The sequence below is a fragment of the Penicillium canescens genome (assembly GCF_028828765.1).
Source record: "Penicillium canescens strain IBT 15451 chromosome Unknown utg000010l_segment0_segment0, whole genome shotgun sequence".
NCBI classification, from domain to species: Eukaryota; Fungi; Ascomycota; class Eurotiomycetes; order Eurotiales; family Aspergillaceae; genus Penicillium; species Penicillium canescens.
The window spans coordinates 1,737,571-1,758,420 of NW_026703972.1; the positions used below are offsets into that span (position 1 = coordinate 1,737,571).

Genomic DNA, 20,850 nt, shown 5'->3' on the forward strand with positions numbered 1-20,850 from the left:
ATATTGGCATCGGTTGTAGGATTACGTTATTCATTTCAGCCTAAACATACATTAACTCCGCACCTCCCCATCTTCACTTTATTCGCTTCCATCATTTGATCTACCAACTAGAGTCGTAAAACTGTCAATATTGTTCAAAGACCTTATGTCCGCCCAATTAACACCGCCTTTAAATGGCATAGGATACCTCAAAGAGGCAAATAATAATCGCAGAGCGACAGGATAGGTAATCTCGCCCACGCAATACCCAAACCAGTATAATATAAACCCCACACCTAACTTTGTGACTACACATTCATTGAGTTGCCCGAGCTTTAAGCTGTTTAATTCAAACCTGTTCAAGTCAAACTCGAACCTGTTCAAAATGGCCATTCTATAAGTAGTTAAAACTTTATCTTCTGTTTGGCCATATTATTTACACTTATGATTCCGTTAAACCATCCCCCTACCGCAAAAATACACGCAGGTGCCGCGTATTGTATTAACTATTCATTTATTGCAGACAAGGTTTTGATTATTAGTGGCTCCACTAAGTACTAAAAGCAAATCATGCTACTGTTCATCAAGAGTAGTGTTCGTTCATGATACTGTTCGTCCAAGTGTCCGTCAGATTATGAAGTTCAAGATAGTGTTCGTTCAAGACTGTTAGTTCAAGATACTGTTCGTTCAAGATACTGTTCATTCAAGCGTTCGTCAGATTATGAAGTTCAAGAAAGCGTTCGTTCAAGATAGTGTTCGTTCAAGTGTCCGTCAGAAAATGAAGTCCATGTCTCAATATTTAGCTTTTCTATGCGCCAGATTCTCAGCCAAAATGAACATATCAGGTGAATAAGTAAAGCAACCCCACCTTTCACCAAGTATGCTAGTTTTGCTATTATCTGTTCGTAAACTTTGCCGGTACTCAACACTAATTGTACGTCACCGTCGTGTCCCCAATTTTATCACTGGATGATTCGGTGACCAACGATTGGCTCGTGTTTATTGTCGCCTTGCACAGCACAAAGGGGCTTTCAGCGGCCGTTTAACTTTGCCACGGTCTGTTAAGCACCAGTGCGAGTGTTGTTATTTTCCTGTAATGGAGTGCCTACAAACAGCTTGAATCGTTACAACTCTGCGGAGCTACGTTCATCTAGATCTTGTCTTCAAGAATTGGAGCTTGATATTAAAGAGTTTATGTACGTGGTGATCGTATTTGTCAGCCCTAGGATTATCTCCAGATGTATGAATTTTCAGCTGCTTAAAGAGACATGAAAAGTCTTGTTCCCTATTTTGCCTGGGCTCATAGTAAGCGCCTGGGCTCTTACATGCCCTTAATCCAATGTCACACAAATTCCATATCCTCCCTTTCAAACATGTCAAAGAAGCTTGTTCGAATCCAATAGCCCAGTTGTGGCTCAATACTGCGCCAGACTCGGGATTCAGCACCCCGGTTATGATCCCAGTCACCCTCTTCGAGAACCCCACCTGATTCCTTTGCTTGATCTAGGCACAATTCGAATGCGGCCGGAGACGGAAAAATCGAAAACTCACATCCCTGTTGAGCAAGTGTGCGATGAAGTTCATCCGCCCGGATAAGTACTTTCTCAAGCCGGGCTAGCATAGCATCGTTCTCCTGTCCTGTCTCGCGCCTCCATAAGCTAATAGTGCGATCGGTCCAAAGTACAAGCATGATTTGTTTGTAGTGACGGAAATGAGTTTGCAAAAGAGTGATAATCGCGTCATATGCACCCCATGACACGTCGAGTTCTGAAGATGTTTCGCTGTTGCTGGCAGTTGGATAAAGGTGCGGAAGATTGCAGCGTATTATAGCAGAAGTTGCACGAATTTGCTTTTCAGCGGATACAATATCCACACCGTTGATGTACCTAAATAGCTTAATGTCAGATCAGATGAAATGCCTAGATCGATCCTTCCGTGGAACTTAAAAGACTCACTTCAGTCGTAATCTATCTAAAGCCCAGGATAACCGGTCATTTCCGGATAGAGTAGGGTGTAAAGCACACGTAATTTGTCTCGCAATATGTGCCGGAACATCATTTCCACTGTCTATGGATTGGTCTACTAGAGCCGTCCAGGACGAGTTGTTGTCGGAGTTCTGCCCTAAGCGTTGCACATTTAGTTGGATGACCCCGGAATCGTACGGATACAAGCATTTTTTCATGTCTCTCGGATGTCGGAAATCAGGCATGATGTAGGAAAGAAGAAAAATTGAGCAAGATCAGGCAGTGGAAACCGTCGCCTCGCCCAAACTTTAAAAGCGCGGTCGCGGTGGCTTACCCGAGGCGGTAGTTTTACCGTCACCTAGATAATTTCAGTTCATATTCTATTACCTACACCGGAAACACGCAGGACGAAGTTGACTTTGGACATATAGGAGTTGACTCGTTGATCCGACGTTCGAATAAGCCAATTTTCTGCGGCTGAGCTAAACAGTGCATATTGTAGAAAATCAGACTATTCAAACTTGAAAATCTGGCCAAGATCAGAACTTTGATTAAGTGCATTGTGCTATGTCTCGTAACTAGATCTAACTATAGTTGTTCTTCTTGATGATTGTTGTTCGAGGGTTGAATACCAAGGCAGTTGGGGTTCCGGGACAGAGCTCGAGGCATTTCTGAAGGAGGAAGGGATTACGACACTCCTGTTCGCGGGGGTCAATACCGACCAGTGCGTCGGCGGGACGCTGACAGATGCGTTCAGTAAAGGTTTCGACTGTGTCTTGTTGAAGGATGCTGCTGCGACAAGCTCTCCGCATTGCGCGACTGAGGCATGGGAATGGAACTGTGCAAATACTTTTGGATTTGTGAGCTGGTGTGGTGCGTTGTCAGGGGATGAATAGTCTATTTCTTGATTAGATGTCTTCCCTTTTGTGTAACTGGATTCAGCTAGGACGGTATGGACAATGGTGTCATTTCCACCTATCCCCCCACTTAAGAGGTTGGCCTTTCAATTTCTGCAACCAAAATCAAATAGTCTCTATTTTCTAAGTATTACTCCGCCAGTCCGCTGGTCGGGGCTTGACCTGGCTGGTCGCGGCAGCGGCTACCCACGTGCGTTCCTGGGAAGCCAACTTGATCCTGGAAGGAGGGATTTCGAGAAGCCAGTATGCCAATTGGGAAGGTACTCTCGACTGTGTAAATGCTCTAATTAGTCGGGTGTTGTCACACGGAAACTTTGTTGTGTGTGACTTTTCTCGGTTATGCATAAGCTTTTCTTAACAAAAAGCTTATCTCCCACACGTGCCTTGCCTCTTCTCTGGGTTGTTCCGCGCCTCCCCTCTCCGAGGGGTTGCGAGTCTGGGAATCTCGCTCTTTACTCCGCCGTGAAATACGGAGGTACATGGATTCTTTGTCGGGGTATCACCGCATGCAGTGTGCGTTCGACTAGTGCCGTCGGATGCGTGAATCTCGCGTCATTGACGGATGGGCGTAGTATGGACGGTCTGGGGGACATGCAACGGCGTTCGTTCATAGGTGGGGGGGGGACCCACGTGGCCTATCCTTGTTACCTAGACACGCTCCGTTGGTAATTCGGCGGAGAATACAGCACCAAAGTGCTCCATCAGTAGGTATTGATAGTATCTCGAAGTCAAAACTCATAGACCTTTGTTCCCGTCCCCGCGTGGGCGCTACCTAGGTCATACTGGTGAGACGCCCCAATCTTGACCTTTTTTGTAATGCCGCTCAGTTTTGTGCTATCTGCCCATCTGCTTGAGTTAAGATCGGTTTCTGTGGCGTTGGTGCCACCCTTCATGGGTCATTCGAGCGTATTTAAAGATTATGTGGCCCCTGAAATGTCGTGAAGGGCCTTCTCGAGTTGTCCGGTCTTCTGACGTCGCTAGCGGTGTTTCTATCCGAACTTGATACGCAACATGGCTGCTACCGATGCCGAAAAGACTGAAAAGGTCGCCGACCTGACCCACGAGGAGCTGCAGGTACCTCTCGATGCTGTGCCCAAGTCTCGCTGGGAACGGAGCTGGCCCGTCATTGCTTGCGGTGCTGGTCTCTTTTCCGATGGTTATCTCAATGGCGTGTGTTGCACTGAAATCCCTCGAGACCCGTTGCTGGGAGAAAAGAATCTGACAGCTCATCGTCACAGGTTATTGGATCTGTCAATACCATGTTGTCCCGAATTTATCCCGACAGCTACAAGAATTCGCCCGCCCTCCGCAATGTCTCCTCCCTCGTCTTCGTTGGCGAGGTAGTCGGCATGCTGATCTTCGGTATTACCAGTGACTACTGGTCACGCAAGTGGTCTCTGATGGCGTCTACCGTACTGGTCATTCTCTTTGCTGCGCTCAGCGCCGGCTCGTATGGTGCTAACGGGAGCCCGACCGGTCTCTTCGCTGCTCTGACAGCCTATCGTTTCTTGATGGGTATTGGTATCGGCGGTGAATACCCTGCAGGCTCTGTTGCTGCGGCGGAAGGCACAGGCGAACTGAAGGAGGGCCATCGCAACCGTTGGTTCATCTTTTTCACCGACTTCATCATCGACTTTGGCTTCGTTGTGGCCGCGTTCGTGCCCATGGTTCTTGTTCTGATCTTTGGAGAGGACCGTCTCGAGGCCCCGTGGCGCTTTGCCCTGGGTCTGGGTGTTCTTCCGCCACTCAGTCTGGTCTACCTCCGTCTGAAACTCCAAGAGCCCGAGGAGTTCAACCGGGAGCGCATGCACCGGTTCCCGTACGGTCTGATCATCAAGTAAGTCAACTCTTCGCCTTTTGACGAAGAACAATCCGCTAACGATCCGTCCATCGTAGGTATCACTGGAAGAATCTAGTAGGCGATCATCTCTCCATTATAAATCCCCATTCGCCTTGACTCTAACAAATTGCAGCTCGTTGTATCTCTCGTCTGGTTCATCTACGATTTCTCCGTCTTTGCCTTTGGAACCTACTCCTCCGTCTGGCTGGCGAACATCCTCGGAACCAGCACTCCTCTGTGGCAGACTTTTGGCTGGAATGTTGTGGTTAACCTCTTCTATCTGCCTGGCTCGCTGTTGGGCGCATTCGTCAGTGATTGGATTGGCCCGCGCATGTGCTTGATTCTCGGCATGACTGCTCAGGCCGTGGTTGGCTTTATCATGTCTGGCTGCTACGAATTCTTGTCGCTTCCTAAGAACGTCGCTGGGTTTGTTGTTGTCTATGGGTAAGTTCACCATCAGTGCTCACGTGTATGCTTCTTCACGGAATGATAAGACTGACAAGTCTAGTATTTTCCTCTCTCTAGGTGAACTTGGCCCTGGCGACAATATCGGCCTCCTCGCTTCGAAGTCTAGCGCAACCGCTGTCAGAGGCCAGTACTACGCTATCGCTGCCGCCATTGGTAAAACTGGCGCCTTCGTCGGCACCTATGTGTTCCCTCTCCTCCAGGACAACCCTAACCCTATTGCCGCTGGCCAGAATCCATTCTTTGTTGCCAGTTCCCTTTGCATTTTCGCATCGGTTATTACGTACTTCGGCTTACCCCATATCGGACAGGTGAGTTTACACATGTCTCTCAATAGTCGATGGATTTGTATACTGGCCTCAGTGACTGACGCGTTCGTTAGGATACTATCACCAAGCACGATCGCGAATTCCGTGAATATCTGGGAGCCCATGGATATGATACTTCTACTCTTGGACAACGCACCGAGGAAATATAGCATGGCAATAGACCCTATTGACATCTGGTAGCTAAACTATCCATATTCGAATGTTTGAATCAGTCGATAGTATAGGAAGGCTAGGACAAAGGTGCTACAGACTGTAACTATATTCGTCACTATTGAAGCTCTGGAACTGTGACAATTATTTGCCTTGATAATTACTGTACTGTTGTGACGATTGAGACGATTAGGGACATGAGATCACGTGAAAGATCAGGTAACAATGCATGAGGGAAGGAGATATCCTTAGATGCATTGTTGAGGTGTCTGAAGAAGAAAGAGCCAGCTGTGACACATCGCATGTGCACACACATTATGTCCAACTGAGAGGAGAGACTCGGTATTCGAGGGAGGTTTGGATGTTTGGGTGGTTTGGATGGATTGGCTTTGATGTTTGGAAGTTAAAAAGTATAGCGATAAAACTCGTGATACGATCTATCGTCACTTATTATCTAACATGTAAGGCACTTTCCCTAGACGCGTTCCCTCGAAGCAATCTACTCAACGGCTGACTCCCATATTCTGTTATCCGAAGGCCAAAGCTCCGACGGTGTCATCGCTGTGAGCATTGGGTAAAGTTCCGTGATAAGGGACTCCACGGCAACTCGGAAGTAGCCTGGATATTCTCCATCTGCGAGCTGACTCTCATGATGGAATGACAGGTCCAATACATATATCCACGGCTTATCCGTTGTTATAGAGTCTATGACAGCTGAATCTACAACCACGCACATACCAATGTCAAGTCCCGGGAGGACACCTTCAGTCTCTTGGTACTCATAGTATGCCCTATCGCGATAATCAGTAAAATCCAGAGCTGCAAAGGATAGGAATATGGTCTTACTGCAGGATCTGTTTATGAGTGGCATCAGCCATATCCTCATCCTCGTAGGTTGGAATGAAGCATTTATCTTCGATTTTCCTTCCCCCGCTAGCGCCCTCCATGGAGGCGTCTATTATGCGGTGGAACTCTTTATGCCACTGCTCCCAGCGTTGTTCGTCTGAGTAATCGGTTCGAAACACGATAGACCCAAAGTCGTCGAATCCTCCTCTTTCTACTGCCTTCACTGCTGGATCATCATTCTTTTCAAAAAGCGGCATGCTGGGGGCAGGTGGCAGGCCGCGCTCCGCGCGTACTTTTCGTCGGTGTTCGTTATGAATTGCGCGGCCAATGACTAACCGGACTGGAACATTCTCGATGGGAAATAAATTGTCGTCAATCTTATGGAGTCTCTAAATGACTCAGAGAATTAGCAATTTATTTCTCTTGTTTTTGGCAGGAGAAATATTAAATGTTTGCATTACATCTTCCGGTATTTGGCGCAGATCATCGACTGTTGCGGTTTGAAGTCGCTCCAGGGTCCATCCTGGCGGTAGATAAGACATTTGAGGTGCTTGTGTACTGAGAATTGGGTGCTTTGAGATCATGAAGGAGATACTCTGAAAGCAAAACATTTGTAGGAAGGATGGGTGCGAGAAAGGGGGATCCAAGGCGGTAAAAATATCAATGCCGGAGCGACATGTATTGAATGATAAGCGGCCACGGGTAGGAAACATATGGAGTACAGAGTACACGGACGTGAGACACCGCGAACGGGTAAGAGTAACAAAAAAACCAAAAGTAAAAAGAAAAGGAAAAGGAATAAAAGAAGGGGGGAAAAAGAAGGAAAAAAGGAAAAAGAAAAATTGAAGACCCGATGGGGATCGTGGGCTGTACGGAGTATTGCAAATACGTTAGATTATGCTCAGGGGTACAGGGTTATCCTAGGCCTAATAGGCCCAAACAGGCAAGGGTTATACCAAGCTTCCACTCTCCACACTCCCCCCGCCCCAACCCCACAAAAACTCCCGAACCGATGCATCACAGAATTTGGACTGTGCAGTTTCCGGTAAAGCCGACCTTAGCGCATTAAGTCATGATCTGTAGGTACTCGTGGATTTAGCAATAGAGAAATTCTAATCTAAGCGAAACCTAGCCATTCAATTGCTATTGTCGATATTAAGGAATACCCGGGCCGCGGACTGCTAACATGTCATTTTGTCTTAGGTGGTACCGTTGCGAGGAAGGGGCTTTTAATTCTGGAAGGCTGTATTGGACCTCGTCTCGTCCAAGGTAGTTTTGATAGGCTTTTTGTTGTGTCAGGGCGGCCTCATGTCCGTTGAAGACAAGAACGCTTGGTTCCTCGCGCAGCGCATTCGGATAAGAAAACTCTACGGTTGATGAAGGTTTCCCACGTACCTTTATATTCGGGAGGTTCGTTACAGAATTTGGTCTGCATCACATAGTGCCCACGATACACCAGAGAGAGAACCCCCTTCGGCTGGCTCAACATACATGGACAAATACATCCCGTTTATAATATGTACGGACACTGGCGCAGCTGCCCAGTGATGAAGGTACAGACATGGGCACATGAGCCAAAATGCCGCTGTACACTTTGACCTATGGTAACTGACTGTTTCTGCTCCGTCTTAGCGGCTCAACCAACAACTACTGTGGCATAATTGTGACGCGAACTACGGTGACTGCTCTAGTACTAGTTTTAACACCCCTCTGATTTTTTAGTTTCTGCCAGTCAAAAATTCGATTTTTTCAACACTCTTTACTGGTTTCTTAATAAAACACTTGGCTTTTGTGTATTGAATGAACCATACCTTCTATGAAAAACACCTACTGAAACAAGAATGTTTAAAAAGTAAGATATCATAAACTTGCTCTTCGGTCTACAATAGGCGGTCTCAAAAGCGGTCTGTCCAAGGGTGTTAAAACATTTGCTGCGTCACTGTATCATCGGAACCCGATGACCGCCGCTAGTTTCGGGTACACGGTATTACGTATGTCGATCATATGCAACCGCAACCTTGGGCGAGATTCGCCCAGCGTTTCTATCAACCGCGGTTCCTCATCTTATTGAAAGTCACTTTCCATTTTGTCCCTCATTTATGGGCAGCTTCATAAATGAGAATTATGGCAAAAAGTCGAAAAAAAAAATCGCCTTAATAGTTTTGGATACGAATACCGTAAGGCTTTGCCCCTCGATATATTATTGTGAGTTAGAAATGAGATTATTTACTGGGAAGGGTAGACAATATGTACAATTTTGGTTCATATGCCCCTTTCCGTGTCAGGCAGTGTCTAGAGCCCTTAACATCATATTATAGTACACTGACGTCAATACTAGATGTTCTACACTACAGGTTTTGCCACTCATTATAATAGTTGCCACCTAGTGAATGAACTTTATAAAAATGCTAATAACTATAAAGTTATGCTCTCCTTCTGCTTCTAATCCATGAATTTAGTTGCCTTGATACGTGAGAATTCTATATTAACAACATGAATATTCTCAACAAATGGATCCTTTTTGAACTAGTGATTTCACTAGTCCCTATTACTGTTGTGGCAGCTCCGGTATCACAAAACGATATTACGGCGTGTTGCAGAACGCTTTTTGCGCCTGGCCCAACCAGAGCAACATGCATAACCAACTCGTTAAAAGGCCGCCCTCCGTGTGGAAATTGACTTATAAAAGACAAAGATAAGTACACAGCGGAGTCGAAAAATTCAGGGTGGTGAGCTCACGTGTTTAAACTCAATAGTTTCATTACAGTATACGGAGCAGCCACATTATTTTAAGCGGCACCAAGGCCTAGGAGGATTAGCGGACAGTTTCTGCAAGCTTAGCTGAAGATGAATCTAGCTTGGCTATGGGGATTCAAATTTTCTATATCAATTTTTACCTTATTCCTTTTCCTTTACTGCCATATTCGAAATCAGATTCCCCCGCGTTCACTCAGAAAGTAATTTTCCAACCCTATCATAAAATACATTAGTCTCTATCCAGGTTAGCTGCTGATCGTGGTTTGTAAACTGGTGACGCGCGCTGTCGCATATTGAACTATTAGTTTTGATAACGCACCGGAAAGGTTCACACGGATGTCCGCTAACGTAGGACCAGCTAATTATATACATACCGAGTGACGTAGCAAAGTGTGGCGTAGGGTTGTTACGAGGCAGACCGTCAGAAACCCGCGGGGGATAACGACAGCCAACCAAACCCGCAAGAAAGACGACACCTGCAGGAGTCACGTGCAACCAATAGGAAGCATTACACATATGCTTCCCAGGAGCAAGATCACATAGAAACTGGTGACGCGCGCTACCGCACGCTGTGGCCCTGAAACGAAACCGGGGGAAATGAGGAAGAATTTACAGATGTCATGAACATTGAAAGTTTGGATTTGGTAAGGTGCCGGAAAGTTACACGAACGTTCGCTAGGATACGCTAATTGTATGCAAGCCACCTCACGTTGTCCTGTGGCGTAACGTGTGATTGGATGAGTATCGATGCAGAATAGAATATATCTGCAAAAGGACCCTTTAGTGAAGAGTTGCTTGTATGTTTCAATTTCCCTGCCATGCAGCAATCGTTTCCTTCTCGAGCTCTTGAAGTCTTTGCATTTCAGTCAACAGCCGAGGATCGGGTCCGAATCGAAGGTCTTCTATTTCGAGTTTCTGCAGAAGATGAAGTCCTTTGGAGGATCGAAGCCGGGATAGCTGCACATATAGCGAGCAATACTTCCGATGGCGATCTTGCCCCCGGATGGTGGGGTCATCTTTAAGGTCTAGGATCGCAGCTGCAAGAGTCGAGCCTTGAACTTTGTAGTCGGTGAGGCAGAACGCTGGGCACATGGGAACCTGCTTTCTTCGGACCGAATAGCCCTTCATAGTGATAGATCGCTCTAATGGAAAGACTGGCACGATGGAAGGTTCAAGGTCTTGAAATGCAGTGGGTCTTGGTCTGTCTGGTTTGAATAAAATGCAGGCAGGTGGCTTGGTGCACATGATATAGAGGTCGTCGATTTCAAAGAATTCAGCTAGTGGGGAGGTGTCAAGAGGATGGTTTCATCACTGTTTACGAAAGATCAACATACCGGCCGGATCTAACACGACTCCTACAGCAGTCCCCGCTGCGCCATTAACCAGGCCGAGCAGGGTGCAGATGTTGGTCAGTACAACGGCAGGCATATTTGGGGTGTAGAGAAAGAGTCCGGGAAAAGGGATTTTGGTTCCTTGGTCCGGTTGCTGGAGCAAGTCGTCTGCACGAAGCCGCAGGTTGATAGGACCAGTAGACCTGGTCCGCGTATGAAGCGCAGGAAAGACATATACATTCTGACACCGGGTCCGCGCGAATTGCTCAATTCGAACGCGGTTTACCTGGTGACGCAGAGAGTTTAACTTCACGACAGTGGTGGCGTCTTCCAACAGCGGGCTGACCAGGGACGTGATAGTTTTGCTGTTAAGAAAGGCTCGATCGGCTTCTGTCAAAGTTCCTGTCCTCGCTCGTGAAAGGAGATCACGAAACGGAGCATCTTCTGATTGTCTCATTTGCTCATCCAAGATGATTACCTGTTTGAACTGATGCCAGAGGAGCCGACCGTTCTCATCCTCATCTCTACCCCTTCTAGGCTCCTTCCATAGGGCCGGTCCCCGAACAGGTGGAAACTGGAAAAAGTCACCGATGAAGATGACGACAGGAAGCCCACCGAAAAGATCAGTGGAGGATCTATCGAGGGATTTGGCGATCTTGCAGTGATTATCAATGACTTTGATCATGGTCAGATCCATCATGCTTACTTCGTCCACGAACATGATGGTCTTGCGAGACCAGAGTCGTCTAACTCGAGATGTCATCGCAGTTCCCCGTGAGCGGTCGATAGAGATCCCTAAAGATGTGTGGTACGTATTCCCGCCAATGTTATCGGCCGCTGCACCCGTTGGGGCCATGAGGATTACCTCGTGTTTTCGTCCGATAAGGTTCATACCGGCATCAATTGCCTTGATGATCTGGCTCTTACCCGTGCCCCCTTCACCCCCGACATACAGGAGGGTCTGTTTGCGTTGCGCTGAGTCATAAGGATGGTCCGCCCAGGCCAAAGCTTCAGATAGCACCCTCTCCACGACCATTAGCTGTTTCTGATTTAGGGGAATCACTTCAACGACCAGGGACGCCAGAGAGGCGCCAGTGGGACTCTGGTCAACCCGGGACTGGAGGTCATCCATAGCAGGGACCGTGTATGAGCCAACCAGTGTAGGTTCCAAGATGCCATCTTCAATCTGGATGTCGAAATCGTCGAGTGCGAAGTTAGAGCTGGTGGCATTACGATCTGTGCTTTGCCCATGATCAAGATTGGCGAAACTTTTCAGGTGAACCTCCCACGCTTGTAAAGTGGATGGTGGGAGGTACTTTAGGCCAGATGTTTCGTATGCAGGAGTATGAAAGATATCCAGCGGCCGGAGGCTCTGTAGTAGCAAGCTTCGCACTGGGGTTATGGCGCGGAGCAAGGGAGGAATCCGGCGTCCAGTGACCAGCGTCTCTCGATGCCATGCTTTCCTGATGGAGTGATAGGCGGCGATCAACGTCTCGGTGTTAAAAGTCTCATCCTGCAGTTGAAAGCATTCATCGTTCTCGTCGCCATCAGAAGCAAAATTTGGCGGCTCAAATCCGTCAACGTCATGGTGAAATGAATCAGCTGCGCCATTCGCCGACTTCCACAAGCTTGCATCGGCTTGGCAGTCTTCCTTAGACTTCCGCAGCAACTCGATGTTTCTTGCAAATCCCCGATTGTGAAATGGGAGGGTTGGTTCAACGGCCGCCCATACTTGAACATGGGCGTCCCGCTTTGTCGCATGCCGGCGGAAGAGATCAACCAAGTGATCCCAGGGAACAAAAAGGCCCAGTAATATCTCAGCCATGTCATTTATAATCGCAGTCGTTTTCGGATGGCCTCCCGGAATCGCGTCTTCTGCGGCCTGGAACTCCGTTAGCTGTCCATTGAAAGTCACGGCGGCCACCTGGGACGTTGTGCGCGCCAAGTGCTGTACATGCGTGCCATATCTAGGATGGGTTGGTTCGAAGTCCACGTCATTCGCAACAGCGTCGCGTATATTCTTAGTCTTTACAAGCATGCAGTATTCAAATAATGAAAGAGGAGCCAGGTGCGGTCCACGCCACTTATAATTGTCAAAGATGCTTACGGGGCCGGTGTCGCCCGTTTCATATGTGCAAGGTTCTTCTGCCATGGGATCAGAAGAGGGGCCGCTTTCAAGGTTATCTGGCTGAATGATTGCCCGAATATAACGCCTTAGCCACCAGAGGTTGATACGGACGAAGTTGTAGCTGATCGTGTAATAGGTTGGTAGCTGAAGCAAGACGCTAGCGACCTGCACACCACTGATCTCTCGGTCATGAGAGAGGGCATTAAAGCAGCGTAGTGCAAAATTATTGACACCTTTTTCTCGAAGTCGGAGATCTGTCGCTGTTGGTGGCTCAGCAACCTTTGCATTCTCAATAGATTGCTTCAACAAAGCCGCCTTGGCAACCATCTGCCAGGGAGAGACGTCATCTTTCGTGGCGTAGTTGGTGATGTAATAGATCAGCGACAAAGACTTGGAGACTGTCGGAATCCAGGAGATGTCTTGATTAGAACGAACACAACTAGCAATGGCGGGGTTCCACGGGTTTATCCAGGCATGGTTTCGAGCGAGGTGAATCAGTCCAAAATCATCTACCTTAGAGGCAGGGACCAGATCTCGAGGCATGCCAAATCGACAAGCATTCTTTCCGGGACCTGTTTGCCGGTACTTGAAGCATGTGGCGAGATGGTGTTTCGAATGGACTTGTGTTTTACGAGCGACACAATTGCTGTCATACGATAGTCGAAGATGGAAGTCGTCATCGGATTCAAAATCTTTGGCCGACGGTGGCATGCCGGGAAGGTTCACTTCAGGGTCTTGCAAAATACTCTCATCAACGCCTTGGGTAATGATTGACTCTAAGTAGCGAATCATGCGAGCCGCAAAGTCGCTATCCTGGAGGAGCCGATCTCGCAAAGTAGTGAAAGCCAGGTTTCCTCGCGCCCATGCTAATCCGTGGAGATGTAACATGCCTCGACCATTCGTCTCGACAACAGCGAAATGGTTCGAGAGATCGCCAAGGATACCGATCCGGTCAGTATTAGTAGCGAAAAGGCCGCCCAGAACGGCTTTACAGACTTGATGGAAAAACTCAGCGACTGCCACCGGATTAGAGGTAACGGCGGCCTCACGGATAGCGGCATTTGCCGCAGCCAAGTTGTTCCCAGAGTACTCTACGCCAGCCAGGATCAGGACCAAAGGATTACGTAGGTCAGAGGGGTTGATAGTGATCCAGAAAGCTGGCATACCGTACCGTGTAATCAGTCCTCGAATTTCAGAACGCATTCTTAGTTTCTGGGCGAAGGATCCCGGGACTTGCATCCCGACAGTCTCGATATTTCGCAGCAGTCGTCGGATGACCGGATCCTCAATCTTCTGGCCGCTTTCGATGGTCTTCGCTGCATTCTGGAGTTGGGTCACTGTTAGAGAGGCGATGTCGTCCACTGCCGACTGCCAGTTCTGCCGTTTAATGAGGAATGCGTTCCCTAGCGAGGATTTTCGGAGTTGGATCACATCATACAGCAGGTACATGAACGTTTTGTGGCGTGCGAACCTACAGGAATAAGGAGAGACAAAGATCAGTATCTATAGAATTTTTTTTTTTTTTCTTTTTTTTTTCCAAAGAAAGCCACGCACCTTCTACTGTGGTGACGCAAAGCCCACTCGGCAAACGCTCCAATTGACACCGGGACAGTTCGTTCATCGAGATGGCCCCCAATGCCTCTCGGAAACAAGGTTGGAAACGCGGCAGTAAAGTAACGAGGGTCCGTCCAGTGATTTACCAGGGTGGTTTGGCCACGGATTGTGTAAGAAATTAATGGTATCTTTCGATGACCAAGGGGCCGTGTGCCTCTTGCACGTTCTCTGGCTGAGGTACTCTCACTCGACGGGGCCGGTTGGTTCGTAAGGACGGTGAACAATGCGTCCAAAACGCGGCGATCCAGGTCTTGACGTTCTCCGTTTATGTCCGTGGCGACAGAGCCGGTATTGAAAGGGCTACCGCCACTCGCGTCGAATGCACTATCCTGGGCAGCCTGAAGATCGTTCTCGTAGTTCCCTGTCTGTAGATTTACCGTGTAACCTTCGCGCTCGTGGTGATCCGGCTCGTCGAGATAGATGATGGTATCCCGCAGGTCCGGCGGGATAAAGTCATCGCCCCAGTCATCGATCATGGGACGGTTAATTATGGTGTTACGGTAGAGGTGGTTATGTTGGACAAGGTACTCCAAGGCTGCCAGAACCTTCGCCTTCCGCACGAGTAGGAATTGAATCAGGTCCGAATCTACGGGAGGTCGACGACCCAACCAGAACACCTTGATCAGACTATGTAATGTCAACTCCGGGCTCGGTAGGATCTCGAGAAGTGGTTCTGGGTCCTGTGGGATGACAATGAAATGGCCACGGAGAGCACGGTAGTTGATTGGCGAGGAGCGGCCACCTGGTCGCAGTTTGAAAACGACACCGAGAAGATGGCACTTTGCAATGAGACATTCTTCTATCAGAGTGAGGCCTTCCAGAGCAGACGGATAGTCCTGGCACCGAGTCACATTCACAAGGTTCTTCGCAGAGAACTTGGGGATCATATTTCGATTGAGCGAAGCATGGCACGACGAGCACAGATTCCAAGTGTTACCATGTCGGCCGCAGGGATCAAGACTCCCCAACAGTGACAGCAGCAAAGGATCCTCATTATGTGCGCGGTAGATATCTGTGTCGGAGACAAGTTCCCCGCACGAACAACAGACGCATCTCTTCGCAGCCGCAGAAATCTCATCCTCGTATCTGGCTATGGATGCTCGTATATGCGAACAGGAGATATCCGGGGGAAAAGCATCGGAGGCGACGGCACGAGCCTCTAGCTCAGCACGCAGGAAACCTACCGCTCGATTTAAATTGGCCAGCGACCTCTCCAAATCTACCGTTCTCTCCCTGTTGACCGTGGCCTGTAAAGGATTCGGATAGCATCTTGTCTCTATATTGATGGGAGATGCCTGTGAGATCCGTGGCGACTGTGGGGAGGACACCGGCAAAGGACCTGCAGGAAGTAGCACTCTCTGGGGTCCCGGCCCGGTTCTCGAATATAATGGCACAGGGACGGGCCGAAGCGCAGCGTTTAGAATATCGAACGATGGAGGCGGAGCCAACGGCGCTTGCGGAACTGGTGCCAGAGGCCGCAAACGGGATCTCCTTTCTGGCAAGTATGCTACAGTATCATGTACAGAATTGTCATTAACAGGACTTGGTATGCGGAGAGCTGGTGCTAGAGGCCTCAAAGGAGATGCCCTTGCGGGCAAGGATGCTCTAGGATCACGAACAGGATGTGGCGTGTGTGGAACTGGGGCCAGAGGCCTTAGAGTAGAACCTCCTGCAGGCAAAAACGTTCCAGGTCTCGAACGGGCTGCAGTGTGTGCTGAACAGGGTCAACAATGCAGCAGATAAGAAGGACGGACCACTCCCAGTACCTGGTACGATGCTACCGTCCTCCGTGTAGCTGCCTGGCGGCAGCGATTACACGTCCTATGATACAACGACCGGCAGGGGCGTGCACATGTAGAGCACGAAAAATGTAGCGTCGAAAAGGCAGGAACAGTAGGGGAAGTTAGAGGCGGAGGTGGCCCAGTTAAAATATTACTCGTGCCTACAGTAGCTGAAAGCTGTCGGGCTCTGACCGCCCGTTGAGAAGCCCTCCTGCGGCAATTGTCGCAGGACCGAAACTGTGTAGAGCGCCATGGTCTGGCGCAACCAGAGCAGAAAGAACGTTGCGCAGGAGGAGATGTCATTAGAGAAGAGATGACTTGAAACCAGCAAACGGCATCCGTTCCAAGGCGCACTGGGAGAGGAGCGACAGGAAAAAGTTCGGGCCAGCGAGAAAGATCCGTGTTGATCATTCATATAGTAGAAGTCGAACACGTCACCGTGCACATGAGTGCATAATAGTACTATCTGCAGGATGCTCAGGACAAATAAGCGTGGAATCATAATAGAAAGGCGAGAAGGCCGGAACACCGACTCCAAGACGAGCGGGAACACCGGGATCCCTAGACACGGAGAAAAAGCAACAGAGGCCGAATACGAATTCGGGAAGCACGAAGCCTAAGGAGGAAGGAAAGGAAAGTAGGTGAGCAGCAATCAGAAGAGAGCGCGGAGAGACAGAGCAGCAATCGGAGGAGAGCCTGGAGAGTCGCAGCAGCAAACGAGAAGGAGCGTATTGGCAGTCAATAGGAGCATTCCTTGGCACGAGAAAGCACCAATTAGCAACGAAAAAAACGAAGAGTTTGGCAGTGAGAGGCCAGCAAAGGTTGGCGGGCAGCTCGCGCAGGGTTGTAAACCCTTTCACTACGTTCCTTCGTTTCAGGGCAAGGTGCTCCCAGGAGCAAAGTGGGTCCGTGTAAAAAGACATCTTACACAACCACGATCAGTGATCGCTCAGGGTGATCAAGGACACCGTGTCCTTGGGGCGGACAATATCCTGTGTGTATAGCCGCATATATACTGAGTAATGTCCGGCACAACGAACTACCCGATCGAGCAACCACGTGACCAATACCATCAGCGGATAGGACGCATCCCACGACAGGACAGGACGGCTCACCGTCCGATAGGAAGGACTGGATATATAAGGACACTCTTTTACCATCATGTATTTAGTTCTTCGCGATCAATTGCACATTGTTACTTGGTTACTACCTTTAGTACTTTGCACTTCACAGTTCACCTCAAGACAACCCAACCTACAAGTAGGGGATTCACGCAGTGGTAATACTTAGTGATTGACTTACTTGGCGCGCACTTCTGGCACGTTCTGCAAGATACTCAACAGGACCCGAACCCGACGTAAGGCTTTGCATAGCAACGGTACGGTTGCGAGATACTCTTGGAATTTGCAGTTAGAACCAGGCAAGTATAACCCGTGAACCTTCTAACTCACAGTGACCAGTCGGCACCGCGTAACAAGGGTGTGATGATTGGACAAGCATGAAAGCACAAATTTACCCATAAACTAAAAATGAATTGAAGATAAGAGGGGAAAAGGAAATAGTTAAATAAGAAAGTTATGTAAGTCTGAAGAAAAGTAAACCATATGTTAAAACCCGACGCAGGCAGTTTGACAGTTCACGCGATATGTGAGCTCCTTAGAAAAGCGAATCTACCTTCGAAAATTTACGACTTTTCTTTGGACACTCCGGATAATTGTGTCAGCCGACGACCTGTCTTCCACGTGAGTCAGTGAAGGGACGAGGACCCAACCAGAACACCTTGATAAGGCTATGTAACGTTAACTCTGGGCTTGGTAGGATATCGAGCAGTGGCCCTGGGTCTTGTGGAATAACGATGAAATGACCCCGGAGAGCGTGATATTTAACAAGCGAGGGGTGCCCGCCCGGTGGCCGTTTGAGAACAACACTTAAGAGGATGACACTTTGCAATAAGGCATTCCCCCATCGAAGCAACCAATAAAGTTATTGGCCCGAAGGAGATCACAGTTCCACGTGGACAGTTGATTTAGAGTGGAGTCTGTTCTAGGATACAGTAATTTTCGAAACCAGTTTGACTACACACTCTTAGGACTTGACTTCCGGAAAATAAATCCTAAATATGCGAGTTCTGATTCTAGAATCTGGCGAGCAAATTTGCAAAGGATCATGGCTTTAAGGTCACGTATCTTGACTACGATAGTCCTGAAAATGTCAGTCCTCTCGTTGCTGATGCGGACCGCCAATGGAAGGAGCAACTGTGCCGCCCGATCGATTCGATTCTCGTTGAAAGTTTCATTTTAATGGAGCCCTGGTTGGCAATCAGGTATAATCTGATTCCGTTCTGGACAGTATTTCCCGTTAAACCGTCACTGAAGCGGCTTCAAGAGTATCTGAAAATGTGCCATCGGGAAGAAAAAGAATTTAAAGACGGTTTCGTGTTTTTGTTCTGCTCTGGGGTCTATTCTATCGGACTTGCGGGAGCAGACGAATGGAAGGAGCTGCTAGAGAGCCATTTCGTGTCGCAACACACGGACAACAAGCTTGATAGGAATAAGAAACTTTTGTTGGGTACAGATGAGAGAGTGTTTCCGAAAGACTTTGGCTTTCCTGCACGGTACCAGATTGAATTGGCAAGGGCAGTTGGTGAAACAGGACAATATGTGATGCCACCCAGTCTAGCGCTTGCTGACTTTCAACGTTACATGTTGCAGAATAGTCGTCGCTATGGGGTATATTATACGGTTTAATCAAATGCAGGCAAGTGGCTAATTGGCTACTGCAACCTCGTTGCGTAATTTCAATGGACAATGTTGGGTATTAGACCTATATCTACCAAGGGATAGGAATCACGGGAGTGCTTTGGACGAAATTGCCATGTCAGTTCGGCAAGCACCGCGAGAAGGCGATTTTCTAGGCAAAAGGGCAGGTAGCAAGGACGTCAGACAACGGCAATTACCACGTATGTAATGGCAGATACAAAATCACCAACAAAATATGGCTTCTTTTTCGAAAGTTTTGTCCACTGGCCACCCTTAGCCCGTTTCATGAACCTCCCGGTTATTCTGTTCTCCCTTCAATATCATCCAATACGGGATGCCCAGCTGGGCCAGACTCTGCGGCCACAACGCACTGCAATTCCCGACTGGCAGAGCCCCGATGTACGGGCTCTCGCTTGACCTCCGAAAAGTTATTACAGTTCCTGGTGATTTTGCTCTCGCTAAACTCGGGCTTGACACGTCCCAATACGGCCACTGGGCATCCTGGGCGAGTGTTATCTTCCACCTGGGTGCTAAGGTCAGTTACATCGCTCCGTACTCTTGTCACCGGGATTCAAACATCATGGGAACGCTGTCCATATTAGAATTCGCCAACCATCAGCGTCTTAAGGCTATGCACTACTCCTCCAGCATCGCTGCCTACGGGCCGACAGGATACGTGACTGTGGCTACGATGTTGCCCGATAACGAGCGACCGGCACCACATATGGCCGCTCTGGAGTATGATACCAGTTATTCCCAAAGTAGACTTGACGGTTGTGAACTCGTCGCTTAGCTCCCTAATATTCGAAGCGACCGCCTTGCATTTATCGTCCAAAGGGGAAAGGAAGGTGACAACAATTGGGTCAACTGAATGCTCGACTTTCCGCTTATACTCCTCGTTCCTGGAGGACACTAAGTTAACGTAATTATTACGTCTCAGGAAAAGGTGCTTAACATACGTCATGAGCTCAGCAACGGACCCGCTAGCCATGCTAATAGGTGTGGAATTTGAAAGTGCGGTCGCAGTATTGAGGTTGTTGGGAAGAAGCAGGGGGTGATTGGGGGACTTGCGGTTGGACGGCGTGCTATGAGGGACGACGAAAAAGGTGAAACCTGTGGCTGTGGATATGGCCTGACTGTATGTGAACCTAGCTTGAACGGAAGAGCAGGGAAAAGACATGTATGATGGCCCGTTCTGTAAGCTACCGAGACATCTCCTGAATAGACAGTATATCAGTTAGGAGCCCCCGATGAGTGGGGTCGAGTTGATCTGAGAGATATCTTTACAATCTAAGGGCGTGGAGAGGTTAGGATGCCGTTGGACGAAGTTATAGACCCATTTCACCCCGACTGTCTCGGTCGGGTCAGTCCCACGGTCCGCGAGGAGCAAATTGGCCACTTCTCGTACGGTATTTGGCCGAGGGGCAGCTCCACGCTCATCTAATGAGATGATCCAATTCTCAAGGGATTCCTCTTCCAAAAAAGTCAATTTATGGCTGTTGGCGCGGGTTTCTTCGCGACTTTTGACACCTGCCATACGGCGACGGAGCGTATTCAGCGGGACGTCGAAATCGCGAGCCAATTGACGAATTGAGCATTTTTCATCGGACTGAAGAGAGCGAATAGCTAATAAGATCCTACCCTCTTGCTCTATACGTTTTTGAGAGCTTTGAGAGCGAATTGGTGGCATTGTGGGTGGTTGAAAATTGATGTAATGAACATGACGCGAAACTAACGCGTAGGTGTTCCACTCGCTTACATGTTCCACTCGCTTACACAATACTGTCGATTCCAAGAGATACGGTACGCGCTAGTTCTACAACAGACCATTGGTCGGCCTTGATATCATAGAATGAGTGTAAATTCTAGGACAAGCTGATGCTGCGCTATTTAACCAATGCTCATGAAGCGGTGAATGGCTTGGCGAAGTAGCCATTTATACTGTAGCAAATGAGTAAGCAAAAATGGGTGCTGCTAAAACTCGAGTAAG

General features: G+C 48.5%; 3 protein-coding genes across 3 annotated transcripts; 1 reads left to right on the forward strand and 2 right to left on the reverse strand.

Moving 5' to 3' along the window:
* Positions 1-3,871: 3,871 nt before the first annotated feature.
* N7446_012365 (Glycerophosphodiester transporter GIT2) lies at positions 3,872-5,643 on the forward strand (the record flags this gene model as incomplete). The annotated part of the gene is made up of 6 exons (XM_058521107.1): positions 3,872-4,030; positions 4,099-4,697; positions 4,757-4,775; positions 4,834-5,144; positions 5,209-5,476; positions 5,548-5,643. The coding sequence occupies 6 exons, from the start codon at positions 3,872-3,874 to the stop codon at positions 5,641-5,643; spliced, it is 1,452 nt and encodes a 483-aa protein (XP_058366473.1).
* A 476-nt stretch (positions 5,644-6,119) lies between these two features.
* Positions 6,120-7,318, reverse strand: N7446_012366 (uncharacterized protein). The gene is made up of 3 exons (XM_058521108.1): positions 6,952-7,318; positions 6,491-6,879; positions 6,120-6,435 (listed from the first exon to the last, which is right to left on the reverse strand). The coding sequence occupies exons 1-3, from the start codon at positions 7,201-7,203 to the stop codon at positions 6,144-6,146; spliced, it is 933 nt and encodes a 310-aa protein (XP_058366474.1). The 5' UTR covers positions 7,204-7,318; the 3' UTR covers positions 6,120-6,143.
* Positions 7,319-19,458: 12,140 nt separating this feature from the next.
* Positions 19,459-19,851, reverse strand: N7446_012367 (uncharacterized protein; the record flags this gene model as incomplete). Its single annotated transcript, XM_058521109.1, has 2 exons — positions 19,459-19,762; positions 19,820-19,851. The coding sequence occupies 2 exons, from the start codon at positions 19,849-19,851 to the stop codon at positions 19,459-19,461; spliced, it is 336 nt and encodes a 111-aa protein (XP_058366475.1).
* Positions 19,852-20,850: the final 999 nt, after the last annotated feature.